This window comes from Chiloscyllium plagiosum, chromosome 9 (genome assembly GCF_004010195.1).
Source record: "Chiloscyllium plagiosum isolate BGI_BamShark_2017 chromosome 9, ASM401019v2, whole genome shotgun sequence".
NCBI lineage: Eukaryota > Metazoa > Chordata > Chondrichthyes > Orectolobiformes > Hemiscylliidae > Chiloscyllium > Chiloscyllium plagiosum.
This window is the reverse complement of record NC_057718.1, coordinates 68463479-68483950: the sequence shown is the minus strand read 5'-3', so window position 1 is coordinate 68483950 and position 20472 is coordinate 68463479. Positions and strand designations below refer to the sequence as shown.

General features: G+C 39.3%; 1 protein-coding gene across 6 annotated transcripts in view; it reads right to left on the bottom strand.

Annotated features, from left to right (window-relative positions):
- Nucleotides 1–20472, bottom strand: part of zdhhc14 (zinc finger DHHC-type palmitoyltransferase 14) — a 193842-nt gene that overhangs the window by 60886 nt on the left and 112484 nt on the right. For all 6 annotated transcript variants that reach the window (XM_043696153.1, XM_043696154.1, XM_043696158.1 and 3 more), the window contains exon 3: nt 15065–15226. In XM_043696153.1, coding sequence (XP_043552088.1) covers nt 15065–15226 — 162 coding nt within the window. The remainder of the gene's footprint in view (nt 1–15064; nt 15227–20472) is intronic.

Below are 20472 nucleotides of genomic sequence, written 5' to 3'. Positions count from 1 at the left end.
AAAACGCCGGAATTTTGAAAATTGGTCAGAGAGCAATTGCCATTGATCAACCAAGCAACTGCCGTTGAGCTGGAGAGCTAACTGTCTATCTAAAATCTTGCTCTCAAAGAAATTAGAAGACACACTCAAAGGTACCTTTTCAAGTAAAATATACTCACAGTAAAAAGAAAAGACGACCCAGGGAGAGCAGCAGGTGTAAGATTGAAGACAGCTGAGAAGACAGAAACTGTGTGGTCTTGAGATTAAGTTAATGGAATGTTTAATAATTGTGGTATTGGAACAGCATTTTTTTATATATAGAGTTGGAGTGAGATAGCAAGTAGTTAAGAAAATTAACTTGGATTTTGTGAATACGTTTTGTTTAGTGTTCACTATTAGAGTTTGGAAAATAAATGGTCATTTTTCTTTAAGTAGTGGAATTTAGGAGTTTTCTGCCACTCACATTATAATAGACTACAAGGCGAGGCAAGCTTTTCTGGGTGTTTGGTTTTAATTAACAGAGGGGTTCGACCTCTATATTTTAACACTATGCAGTGGCATGGAGGGTTTGAGGGGGCATTAAGTATGGTGTAGAACCTTGAGACGGCACCGATTTAACATAGAGGTTTATGAGCAGCCATGGGGAATGGATTAAATGGGGGTTGGAGTGAGGTGGAGAAGGGGTATGAGGGTAAGGATTGGAAAGTCCCAAAGAACTAGGTCAGATCTTCTAGCTAGCCCACATCAGCATTTGCTCACGCTGGTGGCTGTGTAAGCTCTGCACCTAAATTTTCCTGGCCTGATTATATTTCAACCCCCCCCCCTCCTGAACACATTTCGGCATTGTTTTCACCAACATGGGTCCAGCAAGTCAAGCAATTTCCCAAATTAAGCCAACAGCTTGGTAGATAGTATCTGGCCCTAAGTATATGTGATTTGAATAATACTATTAAATGCACCTTCAGTAAAGTTAAGCTCAATTTATTACATTTCTAGAAAATTGGGGAAGCCAAATTCGCAATTTGATTTGGGAAGTGGATACCAGAAGGACCAAAATTCAAATCACAAGGTCACTGGTTAAAGCTGAAGTCAGAGATTTGAGCACATAATCGAGGTTGAATCTCCAGTGCAATACTTGGGGAAGATGAGGATCAGCTAGTTCAGTTGGTTGGAAGGCTGGTTTGCAACAACGTGGGTTCAACTCCTGCACCAGCTGAGGTTACCATGAAGGACTTTCCTCCTCAACCTCTCTCTTCCCAAGGAATGGTGACCGTCAGATTAAATCACCACCAATCATCTCTCCCCAATGAAAAAGCAGCCTTATAATCCACTAGAACTATGGCACTTTATGTTTAATTTGGGGGAGTCCTACACTGTTGGACATGTCATCTCTTGGATGAGATGCTAAACTAAGGCATTTCCACATTCTTGGGTGGATACAACTTCAGTTTGAAAAACAGGTCTCTCCCCATAGTCCTAATAAATATTTATTTCTCAATTGACCAGACTAGTAGACAACAGACAAGAATATGTCTCAACCAAAAAACACTAATTTTTTTCTCTAAATTGCACATTATACTAATTGAGTTTACATACATCCCAGAATATTTACTATGTGCATTTGTAGGCTCAATTTTTTTAAAAAAATGTAAATCGCAAATAAAAATCTAGGTATTTGAGAGACTTGGCTGTGCTTCCTACATTACCAAAGTGACCACGCTTAGACATACATGTAGTTCATTGTAAAGTGTACTGGTACCACTTGATGGCATGAATTGTGCTACATAAATGTCTTGGCCTCGTAGCAGTGGTTGTGTCCCTACCTCTGGGCCAGAAGATAGAGGTCCAAATTGCACTTGCCCCAGATGTGCTATAACATGTCAACATTAACAACATTAAAAAAAAACAAGGAACTGCAGATGCTAAAGTTCTGAAAGTTTGAAAACATAAATTGCTGAAGAAACCCAGCAGATCTGGCAGCATCTGTGAAGAGAAAACAGTTGACATTTCAACTCAAAATGCTGAATCTTCTTTCTTTCCACAGATGGTGCCAGACCTGCTGAGTTTCTCCAGCAATTTTTGCTTTTGTTTCTGATTAACATTATTACCAGGTTCTGAAGAAAAGTAATACTGGAATCAAAGTGGCGATCTCTTTTTCTCTCCATAAATGCTGCCAGACCTGAGTTGTTCCAGCATTCTCTGTACTAGTTTCTGATTTCAGGCACCCATATTATTTTGCTTTTATTCCCAATTCTTCAATTCCTCATATCAACTAATATTGGCACCACAGCTGACACTTGTAAATAACAGAGATAAATCTGGTTTTACTTTAGAGGTTCCAGAGTTTTCAAAGATTGAGAATTGTCAGGGTTAAAAGGGTAGTATACTGACACCAGATGATCTTAGCAAAGTGAGGAACAGGTTTATAAGCACATTATCAAAACAAATGATTGAAGAGAGCTAGGATGAGCATGAATGAAATATGTGGCTTTCTGCATTTAACTTGGAAGTAGAAAATTAACATTTTTAATTTATAAACATTAGGAGTCAAGGAGATTTCAATTTTGATCACGAACAGTCACTTAGAATAGGATAGAAATGGAAACAAGCAAGATATGAGAACTCACTATACATGTTGTTGAAATGCAGCAAATAAGATCTTGATAATCTCAGAAACTGCAGTGGATTAGAAGCTTTATGCAGCTATTATATATTAATCATTCTGTCAATGGAAAGATAAAGAGAGGAAGGATAAGGGTCAGTTGTTGCACAATGTAAAGGAGAGCTGTCAGATCTCACATGGTGTGCCATTTGACTTGTTACAAACACATTTCTTCTGCCCTACGTATAGCTACACTTTAAAAACACTAATTGCAGCATGAGAGCAAAATGCAAAGGCTGGTATTAAGGCACAGCCAGGGTTGGAAACCAAATATATCTAGGTGAGAAAAATTGGCATTTTGGAAAATCAGTGTTTACATATGACAGGAACTACAGAATCTAACAACAAAGGAATGAGACCATTCAGTACATTACACCTGAAAGTGGCATCAATCTACTGTACTCATACTGACCAGTCCTCTCATTTTAATCCACAATATTAACTTTTACAAATATAAGGCTTTACAAATATTTATTTACTTAGCTTTTCAAATTAGTTGTATATTTTACTTGCACTACAGTTTGCACGTACTAAAATTCTGGATAAAAGAAATTTTAAGCTATCCTTTGTTGATGAGTTTAAATATATGCTCTCCCAACTTGCAGTAAAAATAGCTTCTCATTATGAAAAACAATCAGATGTTCTCTCTCATCCTTGCTCTAACTAAAAGTGACCCAAAGGCTAGAATTTTACTTGCCCATGGTTTTGGGGCTGGGATCATTAATCACAACTTGCTTAGCATTTTGAAATCAAGCTGAGCAGAATGCAATTTTCTCTCCCTACCTTACTGAACTGACCATAGTACTGAGCCAAGTGACTTCCATGCCATTATTTTGATCTCCATTCTAATAGATACCTGTGCATACAGCACAGCAAGACCGACAATCATGTAATCCAGGCAGTTAACTCCTCATAAAGTTCTCTGTCCACTAAAGAGAGATTGCACACCTGAACTCTTGAATGTTGGAAAATATTTTTTGAGGCAGGGTGACCTACCCTCAAGAACTAACCTCAAGGGGGAATGGAACCACTTATTTTCAGGAAGTGGCAGAACAAACTATACTGGCCAATGACTTGGTTATTAACTACCAATTAAATTTATTAAAAAGTAATTTATTTTCCTTTCAAATGTATTCCTCTCAAAATGAGTTTGCTTTTGTAATGGCCTTATTGGCTAATTTTGCAACTTTTAGTAAAAAAATAAATCGCATGTATATACTTGCAGTTTCCTTTCTTCTCAAAAACTTGTTTTCAGATAAGTATATGTTTTCCTTATTTTTAATACCAAAATAATATCTTAAAATTATCCACTTTAAATACACCAGTCTACTTTGAGTATACTTAATGAGGCAGCTTCAACAATGCTCTGTACTAAAGAATTCCACAGGTTCACCACTTTCCGACAGAAATAATTCTCCATAATCTGTTTTAAATAGGCAAGTCCTCACTCTGATATGATACCCTCTGGTCCTAGACTCTCCCACAATGTGAAACAACGTTTCCACATATATGTTCCATTAAGGTCTCCTCACATTCTCCTAAATTCCAATGACTGCAAGTTCAATCCACTCAACCTCACCTCATAAGACAATCCCTCCATAAGTGGGATCAACCCAGTGAACCTTCTCTGGATTGCTTCCAACTCCTTACCATAGCAAACATTTCATGGACTTCCTGTAAGCCACCATAAATAATTTATCTGCATAAAAATTAGCTACTGACTTAAAGATGTGTACTTCTTAATTTTGGTTGATGTACTTTGAACTTGTTGCTGCCATGAGCAATATTTATCTTGATTTGGAGATATCAGGGCCTAAAACAATGTGTTTTTGAGGGATCCTCGAGATTTTTTCAGGATTATGTTTTGATTTCCTTTCGTTCTCTCTCAATCATTCAGGAGGTGACGCAATTACATAGTAACCTTACTTCCTGTATTTGTGTTGATTTACAAGGCATTTGAACACATGCAGATGCAGAATTCAATAAAATCTTTAATAATCATCAGGTCTCCATTTAAAGCCATAACAGGCAAGGAAAACACTGATTTCCAAGACATAAGTTGGAACAATGCCGTGGGCATATGTTAACAACAAAAGGCTTTTTAATCAAACAACGGACATGCACTTTGTAAGTTAAACTATTTCCATTGCACATTCATGAAGCTAGAATATTTCAGCTAGGCAGTTACTACCTTTTTCACTGCATCTTAGATCCAAATTTAGGAAATGAGTGTTTATTACAGAAGTATCCAATGCAATTGCCCACACAGAAGCTTCTGAACATATGCAGCCTTAAACAAGGAGATACTAAATTCATTTGTAAGTAATTCATTACCTCAGTGATTTCAAGCTTCTCTTGTTCCCAGTTAGCAGAATGTTCATTTGTGGACAGGTTTAAAGCTGTTCTCTTCTCTATGCAGCCTGCTTTACTCTTTCCCTTGCAGCCTCCCTGCCTTTTCCTACATCTCCAAACCTCTTGCAGCCTTCCACTTTCCCCATCATACTCCAATCCCCTTGCACCTCGCTCCCTCTCCACTTTGCAGCCCTCCACTCTTTCAGTCCTTTCTCACTTTCCCACCACCATGCTGTAGACTATCTACCCAGTCCCACACCCCAACCAATCTCTAGGTTTTTCTAGATCTCCATGGCCCCCACCTCCTTGCAAACCTCCCCATCTTTCCCAGCCACCTTTCAGATTTCCCATTCCTCTCCCATAGCCTGTCACAGCCCTGCAGTTTCCCCATTCCCTCCAAACTCCTGTCTACTCCTCCATACCTTTGCAGCTTGCTCATATCCTCCGCTGCCCCATGCAGCTTCCTCATACCCTTCTCAGCCTCCACATATTCACCCCATCCCTTTACAGGCTCTCCATCTCCCTCCCACCATCACCCCTGGCCCATCTCTCCTTCTCCATTAGTTGCCTTCATCCTTCTCATCCAATCACCTTTGCAGCCTCCCACCAACATCTTGCAGCCTTCTACTTACACCACACATACCTCTTGCAGCTTTCCTGTCTTCTCCTTACCTACTTGGAGGCCTCCTCTTTCTGTCCATTTTCTGTCTTATGCCCAACCATCTTTCAGCTGCTTCAAAGACCTTCCCAGTTATAACATCAGAAACCGAGGTTTTGCTCATGATTGCACAATGTTCAGTGTCATTCATAATTCCTCAGATACTGAAGCAGTCCATGCTGAAACGCAATAATTATTACCCATGTCATGTGGCACCACAAGGACAATTTGGGGCTTTGCTAGAAAAGAGAAGCCTAATGAGAAATCTAAACCAAATGAGTGGACAAATCACATGCAGTATATCATAGATTAATTATGCAACAGAAATGTAATGTTTTATTGCAAATTCATGGAATACACAAAAGCTGTTATAAAAGAAGGCAGCTGGTGGAACTAAAGAGCGGATTGTGGTTGCATGATAGAAAACTGTTGAATGTGCAAGAGTCCCTGAATGCAAAGAACACAGTTCCATTTTATGCACGGTCACAGTGAACACGAGACAAACAAAGATTACATGAATATAGAGTGTATTCTAATTCTGTTCAAATATTTGCACTGTGGATTGATAGGGTTACAAAGAAATCACCCTCGCGTTCATGTAAAACGTTATGCATAACAATATGACAGAAACAGATTGCTCATGTGCTATTTTAGAGTTTCTTGAAGAATAAATTGAATGGTGAGAGAGTTATAGCTATCTTGCTTTCTAAGCATGGTTGTTGTTGGAAAAAGGAACTCATCCTCTATTAATTCAACACGATCAGCTGCAGCAGTCATGGCAGCTTGCTGAGGCAGGATTTTGACTGATCTAACAGTTAGTGGGTCAGTTGCTACATCAACTCCAAGCATAGTGGAACAGAAGCAAATGACCCAAATATTAATAACAAACAGAAAATGCAGGTCTGGCACCATCTATGAAGAGAGACACAGAGTTAATGTTTTTATGTTTGATATGATTTCTTCAGAAACCAGTCTCAGACTGATCTCTGTCCTTATTATCTCCCTGGGTACCCCCCACCACCTAAAATCTAAATCTAAAATTCATAGAAATCATAGAATCCCTACAGTGTGGACCAGACCCAACAAGTCCACACCGATCCTCCGAAGAGTAACCCTTATAGACGCATTCCCGTATCCTATTACTCTACATTTTACCCCTAACTAATGCATCTAAACTACACATACCTGAACACTATGGGCAATATAGCAGGCCAATTCACTTAACCAGCACATCGTTGGGAGGACCCAGAGGAAACCCACGCAGACATGGGGAGAATATGCAAACCTCACACAGACAGACAGTCACTCGAGGTTGGAATCAAACCCAGGTCCCTGGTATTGTGAGGCAGCAGTGCTAACCACTGAACCACCGTGAACCCTTCACCAGCTCCTCAGCCATGCATTCATCTGTTCTATGCTCCTATTCCTACCCTCACTAGCTCATGGCACCGGGAGTAATCCAGATATTAATACCGTTGAGGTCCTCCTTTTTAAATTTCTGCCAACTTCCTATATTCTCCCTTCAGAATAAAGTAGGAATAGAGCAGGTGAATGCATGGCGGAGGAGCTGGTGCAGGGGAAAAGGGTTCACATTTTTGGATCATTGGAATCTCTTTTGGACTAGAGGTGGCCTGTATAAAAGATGATGGATTGCACCTGAATTGGAAGGGGACTAATATACTGGCATGGAGATTTGCTAGAGCTGCTCGGAAGGATTTAAACTAGTAAGATTGGGGGATGGAGGGGTGTACCCAGAGAGATAGTGAGGAAAGAGATCGATCGGAGGCTGGTACAGTTGGGAAAAGGAGCAAGTCGTACAATCAGAGCAGGCAGGAACAAAGCAGAGATCGTGGTAGGACTGATAAATTAAATTTATTTCAATGCAAGAGGTCTAACAGGGAAGGCAGATGAACTCAGGGCATGGTTAGGAACATTGGACTGGGATATCAAAGCAATTACAGAGATGTGGCTCATGGATTGGCAGCTTAATGTTCCAGGATACAAATGCTATAGGAAGGATAGAAAGGGGGGCAAGACAGGAGGGGGGGGGGGGGGGGAAACAAATTTGTAAGGAGATCTCATTATCTGTAAGAATGATAGGGTGCTTATGGTAGGGGATTTTAACTTTCAAAACAGAAACTGGGACTGCCATAGTGTTAAGGTTTCAGATGGAGAGCAATTTGTTAAGTGTGTACAAGAAAATTTTCTGATTTACTATGTCGATGTTCCCACTAGAGAAGGTGCAAATCCTGACCTACTCTTTGGAAATAGGTTAGAGCAAATAATTTGAGCTCTCAGTGGGGGACCACTTCAGAGCAAGTGACCATAATTCTATTAATTTTAAAAGAGTGATGGAAAAGGTTTTACCAGATCCAAAAGTTAAAGTTCTACACCACAGGAAAGCCAATTTTGATGATATACGGCAAGAACTCTGAAAAGCTGATTGGGGACAGATGTCTGCAGGTAAAAGGATGACTGGAAAATGGGACACCTTCAAAAATGAGATAATGAGAGTCCAGAGACAGTATGTTCCTGTTAGGGTGAAAGGCAAGGCTGGTAGGTGTAGCAAATTCTGGATAACTAGATAAATTGAGGTTTTATCAAGAATAAGAAGGAAGCATATGTCAGGTGTAGAACAGCAGAGATTGAGTGAATCCTTAGAAGAGTAATAAAAGCTGTAGGAGTATACTTCAGAGGGAAATCAGGAGGGCAAAAATGAGACATGAGATAGCTTTGGCAAATAGGGTAAAAGAGAATCCAATGGGATTGCATAACTACATTAAAGATAAAAGGGTGGGGAGAGAATAGGGCCCCTCAAAGGTCAGCAAGGCAGCCTATGTGTGGACCGCAGGAGATGAGGGAGATAATAAACAAATATTTTGCATCAGTGTTTACTGTGGAGAAAGACATGGAAGATCTAGAATGTGGGGAAATAGATGGGGACATCTTGAAAAATGTCCAAATTACTTAGGAGGAAGTCCTGGATGTCTTGAAACACAAAATGGTGAATAAATCCCCAGGACCTGATCAGGTATACCTGAGAACTCTGTGGAAGGCTAGAGAAGTGGTTGCTGGGCCCCCTTGCTGAGATATTTGGATCATCAAAAGTCACAGGTGAGGTGCCGGATGACAGGAGGTTGGCTAACGTAGTGCCACTATGTAAGAAAGGTGGTAAGGAAATGCCAGGGAACTATAGACCAGTGAGCCTGACATCGGTGGTGGGCAAGTTGTTGGAGGGACAGGATTTGGATAGGCAAGGACTGATCACAGTTAGTCAACATGGCTGTGTGTGTTGGAAATCATGTCTCATTAACTTGATGGAGTTTTCTGAAGGAGTAACAAAGAAGATTGATGAGGGCAGAGTGGTGGACATGATCTATATGGACTTCAGTAAGGTGTTTGACAAGGCTCCATATGGTAGACTGGTTAACAAGGTTAAATCACATGGAATACAGAGAGAACTAGCTATTTGGATACAGAACTGGCTCAAAGACAGAAGACACAGAGGATGATGGTGAAGAGTTGCTTTTCAGACTGGATGCCTGTGACCAGTGGTATGCCACAAGGATTAGTGATGGGTCCACTGCTTTTCATCATTTATATAATTGATTTGGAATATGAAATAGGAGGGACAGTTAGTAAGTTTGCAGATGACACCAAAATTGGAGGTGTAGTGGACAAAGAAGGTTACCTCAGAGTACAATGGAAGCTTGATCAGATGGGCCAGTTAGCCAAGGTGTGGTAGGTGGAGTTTAATTTAAATAAATGTGGATGCTGCATTTTGGAAAGGCTAATCAGGGCAGGTCTTATACACTTAATAGGAAGGTCCTGGGGAGTGTTGCTGAACAAAGAGACCTTGGAGTGCAGGTTCATTATTCCTTGAAAGTGGAGTTGTAGGTAGATAGCAAAATTAAGGCAGTTTGGTATGTTTTCCTTTACTGGCCAGAGCATTTGAGTGTAGGAGTTGGGATGACATGATGCATCTGTACTGGACACTGGTTAGGCCACTTTTGGAATTTTGTGTGCAATTCTGGTCTCCCTGCAATAGGAAAGAGTGTGAAACTTGAAAGGGTTCAGAACAGATTTACAAGGGGTGGTGCCAACGTTGAAGGATTTGAGCTATAGGGAGAGGCTGAATAGGCTGGTGCTGTTTTCCCTGGCATGTCAGAATCTGAGGGGTGAACTTATAGAGGTTTATAAAATCATGAGGGGCATGGACAAGATAAATAGACAAGGTCTTTTCCCTGGGTTGGGGGAGTCCAGAACTAGAGGGCATAATTTAGGGTGAAAAGGGATCCAAGTGGCAACTTTTTCAAGCAGAGGGTGGTACGTATGGAATGAGCAACCAAAGGAAATGGTGGAGGCTGGTACAATTACAACATTTAAAAAAACATCTGGAGGGGTATACAAATAGGAAGGAAGGGTTTAAGAGGAATATGGGCCAATTGCCAGTAAAGTGAACTAGGTTAGTTTGGCATATCTGGACAGCATGGACGTATCAGACCAAAGTGTCTGTTTCTATGTATTACACCTCTATGACTCCATAACTGCCATTAGAACTTTTCTAATAGTTTACTCTGCTGAATTCTTACTGTCTATTTTGGTTGAGAACTCTCTAAAAAGAAGCTGGATTGAAGTTGAAGAAAGTATCTACCAATTCTGAAAAGTCACAATGGACTTGAAACATTAAATCTATTTCTCTCTGCACAGAAGCTATCAGTTCTGTTGAGTTTCTGTGTTTGTTTCAGATTTCCAGCATCCACAACATTTTACTTTCATTAACATTTGGTATACTCTATCAAGAAATGCTCATGTAATTTAAATACAGTTGGGTCTAGGACATGTTTAGCATATTCAGAGAATCAGAGAACCAGAATGAGAGGACTTACAGCTTAGGTCAAACTTTCAGGTTTTGTTTCATCTAAGGAACTTGTAAAAAAAATTATGATTAGATTGCCTACAGTGTAGAAACAGGCCGTTTGGCCCAACCAGTCCACACTGACCCTCCGAAGAGTAACCCAACCAGACCCATTTCCCTCTGACTGATGCACCTAACACTACGGGCAATTTAGCATGGCCAATTCACCTGACCTGCTCATCTTTGGACTGTGGGAGGAAACCGGAGCACCCGGAGGAAACCCACGCAGACACGGGGAGAATGTGCAAACTCTACACAGACAACTGCCCAAGACTGGAATTGAACCTGGAACCCTGGCTGCTGTGAGGCAACAGTGCTAACCGCTGAGCCACCGTGCCGCCCGTACTAATTGATCAATGAGGGATGTCTAAGACTATGACAATAGTTTTATGATGTCAATTAGGCAATTTTTGTGCATCTTGTCTATGCAGATGCAATTTTGAGTCTCGGCACAAATGATAAACTGACTGCTTTAGCTAAATAGTCGTCAAATTAGTGGGGATAGTAGGTGGTAAAACCTATGGATATTACCCAGTTATTGTTCCTGGATAGGTCTGGCTGAAGGAGAAACATAGCGCAAAATGAGTCAAGTACTACCTACAGCCTTTGTTATGCAGCGCAAAAGCAATGCACAGGATGATCAGCTCTTTTGTGCAGGATTCTACAGAGGCTGTGTAAGGTTAGAAAAGGAATGAATGGTGACAAAGTATACTGCTCACTGGTTCCAGAGTGATGAAATTAATAAGGAATGTTTCCAGACAGTCAACCAATTGCAAATGCATCTGGTTTTGAAACAAATACTGGTTTGTGATATTTTACAGATTGTAATATAATGTAAAAAGTACAATGTTTCCTTCTTCATCTTGCATGATCAAAACTAAAACCTTATGCCAATACAACAAGAAAGGTAGATGCAGATTGTTTAATCAACAGTAGAAACATGGTTAACATTTATCACTGTACAATCAATTGTTTATGCTTATTTGAGACCATTACATTACTGTCCTTCACCATGTCCTGAAAAGATGGGGAATGATGGAGAGGATGTGATTGCCTTTGGAATTTTTCTAAATTCTCTGAATTCTTAAATCTATTCTTGCATTACAGCTTTGTGAACAGAAGCTGAATATAAGTTTTAAAAAATAGTCTCTACCTGGCCCTTTTCACTGCACTGTCATATAGTTAAAGAAAAATGGAAAATGCTTGAGTTGGCTTGACTTAATAAAAAAAAAGACTCAAATCACAGATATCCACAATACAGAAAAAGCCCTTCAATCCATCGGAGTTACGCCAGTCAAAAACCTACTTATTCTATTCCCATTTTCGAGCAGTTGGCCTACAGTAGTGTATGACTTGGCATCGCAAATTCACATCTCAATACTTCTTCAATGTTATGAGGGTTTCTGCTTAACACTCTCATATGCAGCGAGTTCCAGATTCCCAATACCCTCTGGGTGAAAAAGTTTTTCCTCGCATCTCTCCTAAATCTTTTGCCCTTTACCTTCAATCCATGCCTCATAGCTCATTGACTTCTCCATCAAAAAGGGAAAAGTTTCCTCCTGTCTACCTTGTCTATGCTCCTTATAATTTTATATGGCTCAATCAAGTCTCCTCTCAATCTTCTCTGCTCCAAAGAGAACAACCTCAATCCATCTCTTCATAACAAACTCTCCAGTTCAGGTAACATCCTGGTAAATTTCCTCTGCGCCCTCTCCAGTGCTATCATATTGCTCTTACAATGAACTGAATACAAAATTCTACATGTAGCCTAACCAACGTTTTCTGTAGTTCCACCATATGCCGTGATACGAACTGCTGAGAACTGCTACACTTTCCGGATTTAAAATGAACTGAAAGAATGTCAGTTAGTAAAGTATTCTAATTATGTAAATTCTGCTGCAAAAGTTCCTTCTTCAATTTCTCATTGGAATCTTTTGATGGTATCTGTCTAGCTGGTGTATTATTGATTAAAAGATTAACTTCCTGTTAAAGCATTCATGATATGTCTGAAGTATGCCCACATTCTTTTGGATCAACTAGTTAAAAGCCATGGGATCATATCATCAATATTTTCAGAATTCAATACAGACCTATTCAAAGTTATTCTTTCTAGGGAGGATATCCAAGAGATCAGAGAATTGAACATTAATGCTCAAATAAGGCTGTTATGTGGTGGTCATCACATCTGATTTTAAAATTAAGCACTCTCAACAATATATGCATTTAAATAAAAGGTGTTATTTCCAAGAATAAATGTTGTAAGCACTGAAGAATACAATAAATTATGAATTCAAACAATACTGCAATGTCACTGCAGTATTTTTGTGATTTTTAAAACATCACAATTGTCCACTATGCCACTAACTTGCATGTAATGGAATTTCAAAACATACACACAATCCTGCCTGTAAGCCTTTACAATGTTTTATTAACAATCTTCATTGTTGAAAATAGTTTACTTCCTGTAAAAACATCTATTTTGTTCAGTCTGAGAAAGATCAGGGTATCGACTACAGATTCCTAAGTCAGTAGTTCATTCCTGTAAGGCTGCTTTTCCATTATCTCAATTCACTTCTCTCCCATTTTCTAGCAATAAGGTATTCTCCACAATATATGGCATTTTTGGTGCACTATTTTTAAAAATAATCATGGATTTTCAGTTTAGAGAAAGAATCATATCCGACACAGTCAAATATGTAACACTTAACACTATTGGCTAGTCTAAGTAAACATACAATCCAGGTAGTTTTCCTGTAACTTTGTAGTTGTGTTCCAGCAAAAAATTGCTTAATATAAATAATGGGACCTCTGGGAAAAGAGGAGTGAGGGCAGACCCACAAAAAATATCACTCACGATCGCTCAAAAATCCCTAACTGTCTAACACAAAGTATAGCACAGCCTGAATGAAGGTTGAAATCATATTTATTAATGAAACAAAAGTAACTTGAACACAGTACATTTAAAAAAATGTAAGAAAGCTACTCTCTCTACAGTACTTCTCACAGAAAGCTCCCTGTGGGCAGCTGACATTGGCGCGTGTGCAGTACAGCACAAAGACCAGTGCTGACATCGTACATGCGCAGAACAGCGTAGAGACTTTGGCACAGATATCGTGCATGTGCAGAACAGCACGAAGACTGGCGCTGATATCGCGCATGCACAGAATGGCACAGAAAGTTTGGCATGGACATTGGAGCATGCACAGAACAAAGCATGAGAACTGATCTCTGCTAGAATCTCGCCATTGGCAAATACTGTTCCTTAATTCTTCAGCGACATGATAGCCAAATCACGCTGCTAAAATGCACGCTATACCAGAAATACCTATACCAGCTTCAAAACTCTTAAATCCGGATGTCTATTCCTCCATGTTGATCAGTAGATTACTGTTTTAATCACTTTCATTCAAACTGCAAGATTTTATGTTGAAAATACATTATGCATGGAATTTAGTTATGAGTTTTAAAGAAATCTCCATAGCATAGTACAAACACACATATAATTACTCCACTAATGTTAGAGCTTTTTATAGTCTAACAATCTCTCAACTCCCACACGCTCTATATAGATAACCATCAGAAACTGCACTAATTTTCCACTTTCCAACTCCATAGCAACAAGACCACACTGAACACATTGTGAATACATTACATAATTGTTACTGTTATATTACAGCATAAGAAATAATTTATTGGCATGGACATTATATCGATAAAAACATTGAATCAACAAAACAAAATATAAAATGATATTCATGACAGAATTCAATTGATAATCAAATAATAAATTACACAGAGAAGGTGGCCAACATCCAATAATTTGATCCTTTTTTCAAGAATTTTTAAAACCACATCTCTACTTCAGTAAAAGAATGTCATTATAATGGCTAAATGTTTAAAATGCTTTTTTGAAATAAAAGGCAATGTATTACTTTGAAATTGTATACATTCAAAAATGCATAATTCCATTAGCTCAATTTTAATAGACAATTATCTGCTTTGTGATCATTGTAAAATTCCAACTGCACCAGGTACTTAAATATTGAAAACATATCACATATGAAAACTCTCTTTAATGTAGAACTGATGAAAAAAATGATCAAGTATGGAATGAAGCTCAGGAAAACTGGGTGAAAGCAAGTCTTTGGAAAGCTTAATTGCAAGCTACAGAAGACACTGCAGTACAATTTCTCCAACTGGAATTAGAGCATAACCTATTGAATATTTCAAGCTTTTTATAATATTATACAATATATACCATAAAATAGTAAAGAACAATAGGCTTTAATTAAACTTACGAGAAAAATACAAACATTAGAAGATTATTGTGCAATTATACAGCTCATCAAATTCTAATCATCTATACAAAGAAACTACATTTTTGTTTTCGTTACAACACTGTAGTGCAACTGGAGATTCAAAGCTCATATTATTAGCATTTCTTTTTGTCTTATCATAACATTTTTTTAAAACACCTCCCAAGAAAATCACTTACCTACACAATTATCACAAAGGCTACAGTGGGAGGCACGTGGTGGCCGGAAGATTTTACAGGTAAAACAGTATTTTAACTTGACCGTTTGTCCATTAATTATCACCTCTTTTGTTCTGGGGGGAGGTCGATAACCTCCTCCTGAACCTGAACCATTAGCGATATCTGAAAAAAAGGAAATTTGAAAATATAAATAATCACAATTATTTTACTGAAACAATTTGGGTTATGTTTAATAATTTAAGATTTTATGATACACCTTCTTCACAAATATAGTCAAATAGATACTGATATTTTATTGTGAAACTATTACAAGTCAAGTCGCTATCCCTGCTTTTTAAACAGACAGAGATGGTGAATTACAAAACAAACTAAAATCAAAAAATGAGCCATTAAAGTTGAATGTTTCATCCAGTATCAATTTGCAGTCAAGCTTTGGTAGTTCACTATAAAACAAGTCTGCAACAGTCTTTTCAAATACCAATGCATTCAATTTTAGTGACATAAGAACATAAGAAATAGGGTTAAGGAGAAAGTGAAGACTGTAGATTAGATTAGATTACATTACATTACATTACAGTGTGGAAACAGGCCCTTCGGCCCAACAAGTCCACACCAACCCGCCGAAGCGCAACCCACCCACACCCCTATATTTACCCATTACCTAACACTACGGGCAATTTAGCATGGCCAATTCACCTGACCTGCACATCTTTGGATTGTGGGAGGAAACCGGAGCACCCGGAGGAAACCCACGCAGACACGGGGAGAATGTGCAAACTCCACAGAGTCAGTCACCTGAGGCAAGAATTGAACCCGGGTCTCTGGCGCTGTGAGGCTGCAGTGCTAACCACTGTGCCGCCCAGAGTCCAGAGTCGAGAGTGTGATGCTGGAAAGCACAGCCGGTCAGACAAAATCCGAGCAGGAGAATCGACATTTCTGGCATAAGCCCTTCATCAGGAATAGGGTTAACACAAACTTACTCTGCCATTCAAAAAGATCATTAATAATCTGATTTTGAGTTTATCTGTGCTTCCTGTCCGTTCCCCATAACCCTAGATTTCCTTACATTCAAAACTGTATAATCTCAGCCTTGAATAGTCAATTAATCAGCCTTCACTGCTCCCTGGTCTTTGATGAATTCCAAAGACAAACAGCCTTCTGAAAGAAGAAATACGTCATCTCCATTTTAAACTGAGATACCCCTCATACTGAAACTATGCTGTCTCGTTCTATATCCCTCACCACACTCCCCACTACTTCTTGAAGGTTAACTAATAGAAGACAGAGAAAGGAGGTATTTTCAGATTGGCAACCTGAAACTAGTGGAGTACCACAGGGATCAGTGACACAAAAAAGAAATTGCTAGAAAAATTCAGTAGGTGGAGAGAAAGAAGAGTTAACGTTTTGGGTTCAGTGACCCTTCCTCAGAACATGGATCAATACTGCAGACACAATTATCTATAATATATTAATTACTTGGATAACAGATGTAAGTGCAGTATTGCCAATTTTGTAGAAGACACTGATAGGTGGGAAGTTATGTAGGGAGGATGACAGACTTTACAGAAGGATATGGATCAGTTAAGTGAATGTAGGAAAATGAGAGATTATGCACTGCGGAAGGAAAAATAGAAGAGCTGAATATTAGTTAAATGGGGAAAGGCTGCAGAAAACTGCAGAATGGAAGGATTTGGGGATGTTCATGCATAAATCGTAAAAAGCTAGCATCTGAGTTCAGCAGAAAAGAGGAAAAGCAAATGGAATATTCGTCCTTATATCAAATATTAAAAAAAAAGGGTCTTGTTTAAACTTTCCAAGGTAGTAATCAGACCACACTGAAATACTGTGAACAGTTTTGGTCCTCTAAGGAAATATATACAGGTCATTCTGCTATAACGTGCATTTTGTTAACCTGAATTCTCTGTGTGGCGATCGACAAATTGGGGACTGTGTTTGTAAAACACAAACTTTTAAAACATGTGTTGGCTGTAACGCAATTACATCGTCAACACTTTTAAGTGCTGCTTCTTTTGATAATCCAGGGTTGGACAAGAACGCAACTGTCTGGTTATTGAAGAACTACCTATTCTGGCATTACAGCAAGTCCACAGAAGATTTGCTAGGTTGCTCCTGGGTATAAAGGAATTTCCTTATGAGGATATATTGAATAGGCTGGGCTTATGCTCAGTGAAATTCAGAAGAAAGAGATGAAGCCTGACTGAAACAAAAAGGACTCTTAGGGGCCTTGACAGGGTAGACACAGATGTTTCATCTTGTGGGAGAGTCTAGAAACAGAACGTATAATCTCAGAGCAAGACAGAGATGAGGTAAAACTTCTTCTCAGAGGGTATTAAAAATGTGGAACCTTTTACCACACAGGCTAACAAGGATGGGCCATTAAGTATAAGCTCAATTGAGGTGGACAGATTGTTAACCAGTAAGGGTTCACGATTACAGGGATGGGCAGGAAACGTAAAGTCGAGGACCATCAAATCAGCTGGCTCAATGAGCTGAATGGCTTACCTAGGTTACATCTTATGGTCCTTCACCACCATGAGGGGAAAAATCCTCAGAATCTACTCTCTCAATATTCCTAGAACACTACATTTCAATAAAATCATTTATTGTTCTTCTAAACAGCAATGATTATAGGTCCATGCTGTTCAACCTTCCCTCAAAAGACAACGCTACATAGCAGCAGTTTTGTGAACATTCTTTGAATCAACTTCAACCCAGGCATATAAATTTTTAAATGAGGAAAGCAAAAATATATGGCTGAAGGGCTTTTGCCTGAAATGTCGACTCTCTTGCTCCTCGGATGCTGCCAGACCTGCTGTGCTTTTCCATCAACACACTCTTTACCATATTCTAGATGCAGTCTCACCAACTCGATGTACAGTTGTAGCAAGACCTCACTCTTTGTTTTTCATCACGTTTGCAAGAAAAGCAAATATTACATTTGTTTTCCTAATTACTTGCTGCGCTGATTCTGATCGCAGAATGCCACAATATGGAGTTTCTGGTTGCCAAAAAGCAAGGAAATAATATTGCAGAAAGTAAGAGCTTATTACATAGTAGGTAACAGAATAGCTTCAATAGTGAATCTGGATGAACGTATAAGTTGATAACTTTGTTGACAGGAAAGCAAGTACTGAAGAGGACATAACGATGATATAGTACGGATATGGTAAGCGAGTAGGCAAAAACTTGGCAAAAATTAATAAATTATAATGTGCGAAATATAAACTTGCTCACTTTGGCAGAATGCGTACAAAAACAGCATTTTATTTGAATGAAGACAAATTACAGAACTTGCGGTTATACAGGGATCCGAATGTCTCACTACATGAAACACAAAGTTACTTGCTAATGTTGTCATATATTGCAATGAGAATGGAATGCTTTGCTACAGTTATAGAGGATATTATGCCTCTTCATCTGAAGTCCAGTATACAATTTGGTCATCTTATGCATGAAAGGACACAAAAGTATTAGAAAAAATGTATCATTGGAGTTTGGTTGAGAGATATTCTTATTGAAACTCAACAGATTGGACATGGAAAAGATATTTCCCCTTTTAGGAGAGACAAGAATTAGGGGACATAATTTTAAAGTAATGGGTCACCCATTTAAGGCAGAGATGAGGTTTTTTTTCCTCTCAGAGTCTTGAGTGTTTAGAACCATTTTCTTTAGAGAGAGGTGGAGAGAGGGGTAATTTAAGGAAAAATTAGATAGATACTTGATTCATAATGGATTATTGAAGATGTTATTGGGGACAGGTGGGAATAACACTTAACTGGAGAATGTTTTTTTCAGTGAAGATCTGCTCAGGTAGCTTTAAGTATTGGCAGGTAGAAATGTAATCAAGGAGGCAGAAATGGGAGAATTTTGAAATGGTGACGGATTAGATTAGATTAAATTCTCTACTGTGTGGAAACAGGCCCTTCGGCCCACCAAGTCCACACCGACCCTCCGAAGAGTAACCCACCCAGACCCATTCCCCTCTGACTAATGCACCTAACACTATGGGCAATTTAGCTTGGTCAATTCACCTAACCTACACATCTTTGGACTGTGGGAGGAAACCGGAGCACCTGGAGAAAACCCACGCAGACACGGGGAGAATGTGCAAACTCCACACAGACAGTCGCCCAAGGCTGGAATCGAACCTGGGACACTGAACCACCATGCCGCCTAAGCACTGCTTCGGCAATTCCCAATGGGGATAAAGAAAGGCAACCATAGCCAGAACTGTATGTTCTGGAGAAGGGTCACTGGATCATTGGAGGCAGCTTGTAGTGGACCCACTAGTGAAGAGGCAATACTGGATTTGGTGTTGTGCAATGGGATAGACTTGATAAGGGAGCTTAATTTAAGGAACCCGGAGGAGGGAAGAGATCATAATATGATTGAATTTACTCTGCAATTTGAGAGGGAGAAGACAGGATCAGAGGTAACAGCATTACAACTGAAGAAAGGTAACTAAAGAAGCATGAGGGAGGTGCTTGGGAGAATTTACTGGGAGAGAAGCCTAATACGAAGGATAGTGGAACAGCAATGGCAAGTGTGTCTGGAAGTAATTCAGGAGATACAGCAGAGATTTATCCCAAGGAAAAAGAAAAGGTCCAAGGAGGATGAGGCAACCATAGCTAACTCGGGAAGTCAGGGATAGCATAAAAGCAAACGAGAAAGTAGATAATGTGGCGATTGGCAGTGGGAAACCAGGAGATTGGGAAGCTTACAAACAGCACTGGAGGGAAACAAAAAAAGACATAAGGAGGGAGAAGATTAAATATGAGGGTAAGACAGCCATTAATGTAAAGGAAGATTGTACGGATTTCTTTAGATATACAAAGGGTAAAAAACAGGCAAAAGTGGACATTGGGCTGCTGGAAAATGTCGCTAGAGAGTTAGTAGTGAGGATCAAGGAAATGGCTGAGGAATTGAATAATTACTTTGGCTAGTCTTTACTTTGGAAGACAAGTGTAATATCCCAATAATTCAAGACAGTGAGGTAAGTATGGTGGCAATCATCAAGGAGAAGGTGCTATTAAAACTGAATGGCTTGAAGGTGGATAAATCAGCTGGACCAGATGAACTATACCCCAGAAGTTCTAAGGGAGATAGCTAAGAGATGGATGCATTAGTAGTGATCTTCCAGGAATCACTAGTATCAGGGAGAACTCCAAAGGACTGAAAGAATGTTAACTCCCCTGTTTAAAAAGGGAATAAGGCAAAAGAGGGATGATTACAGATTGATTGACCTAACCTTGGTCATGGGTCAGATCCTGGAATCCATTGTGAAGGATGAGATTTCTGAATACTTCGAAGTGTATGGTTAAAATAGGGCAAAGTCAGCGTAGCTTCATCAAAGGGAGGTCATGCCTAACGAATCTGCTAGAATACTT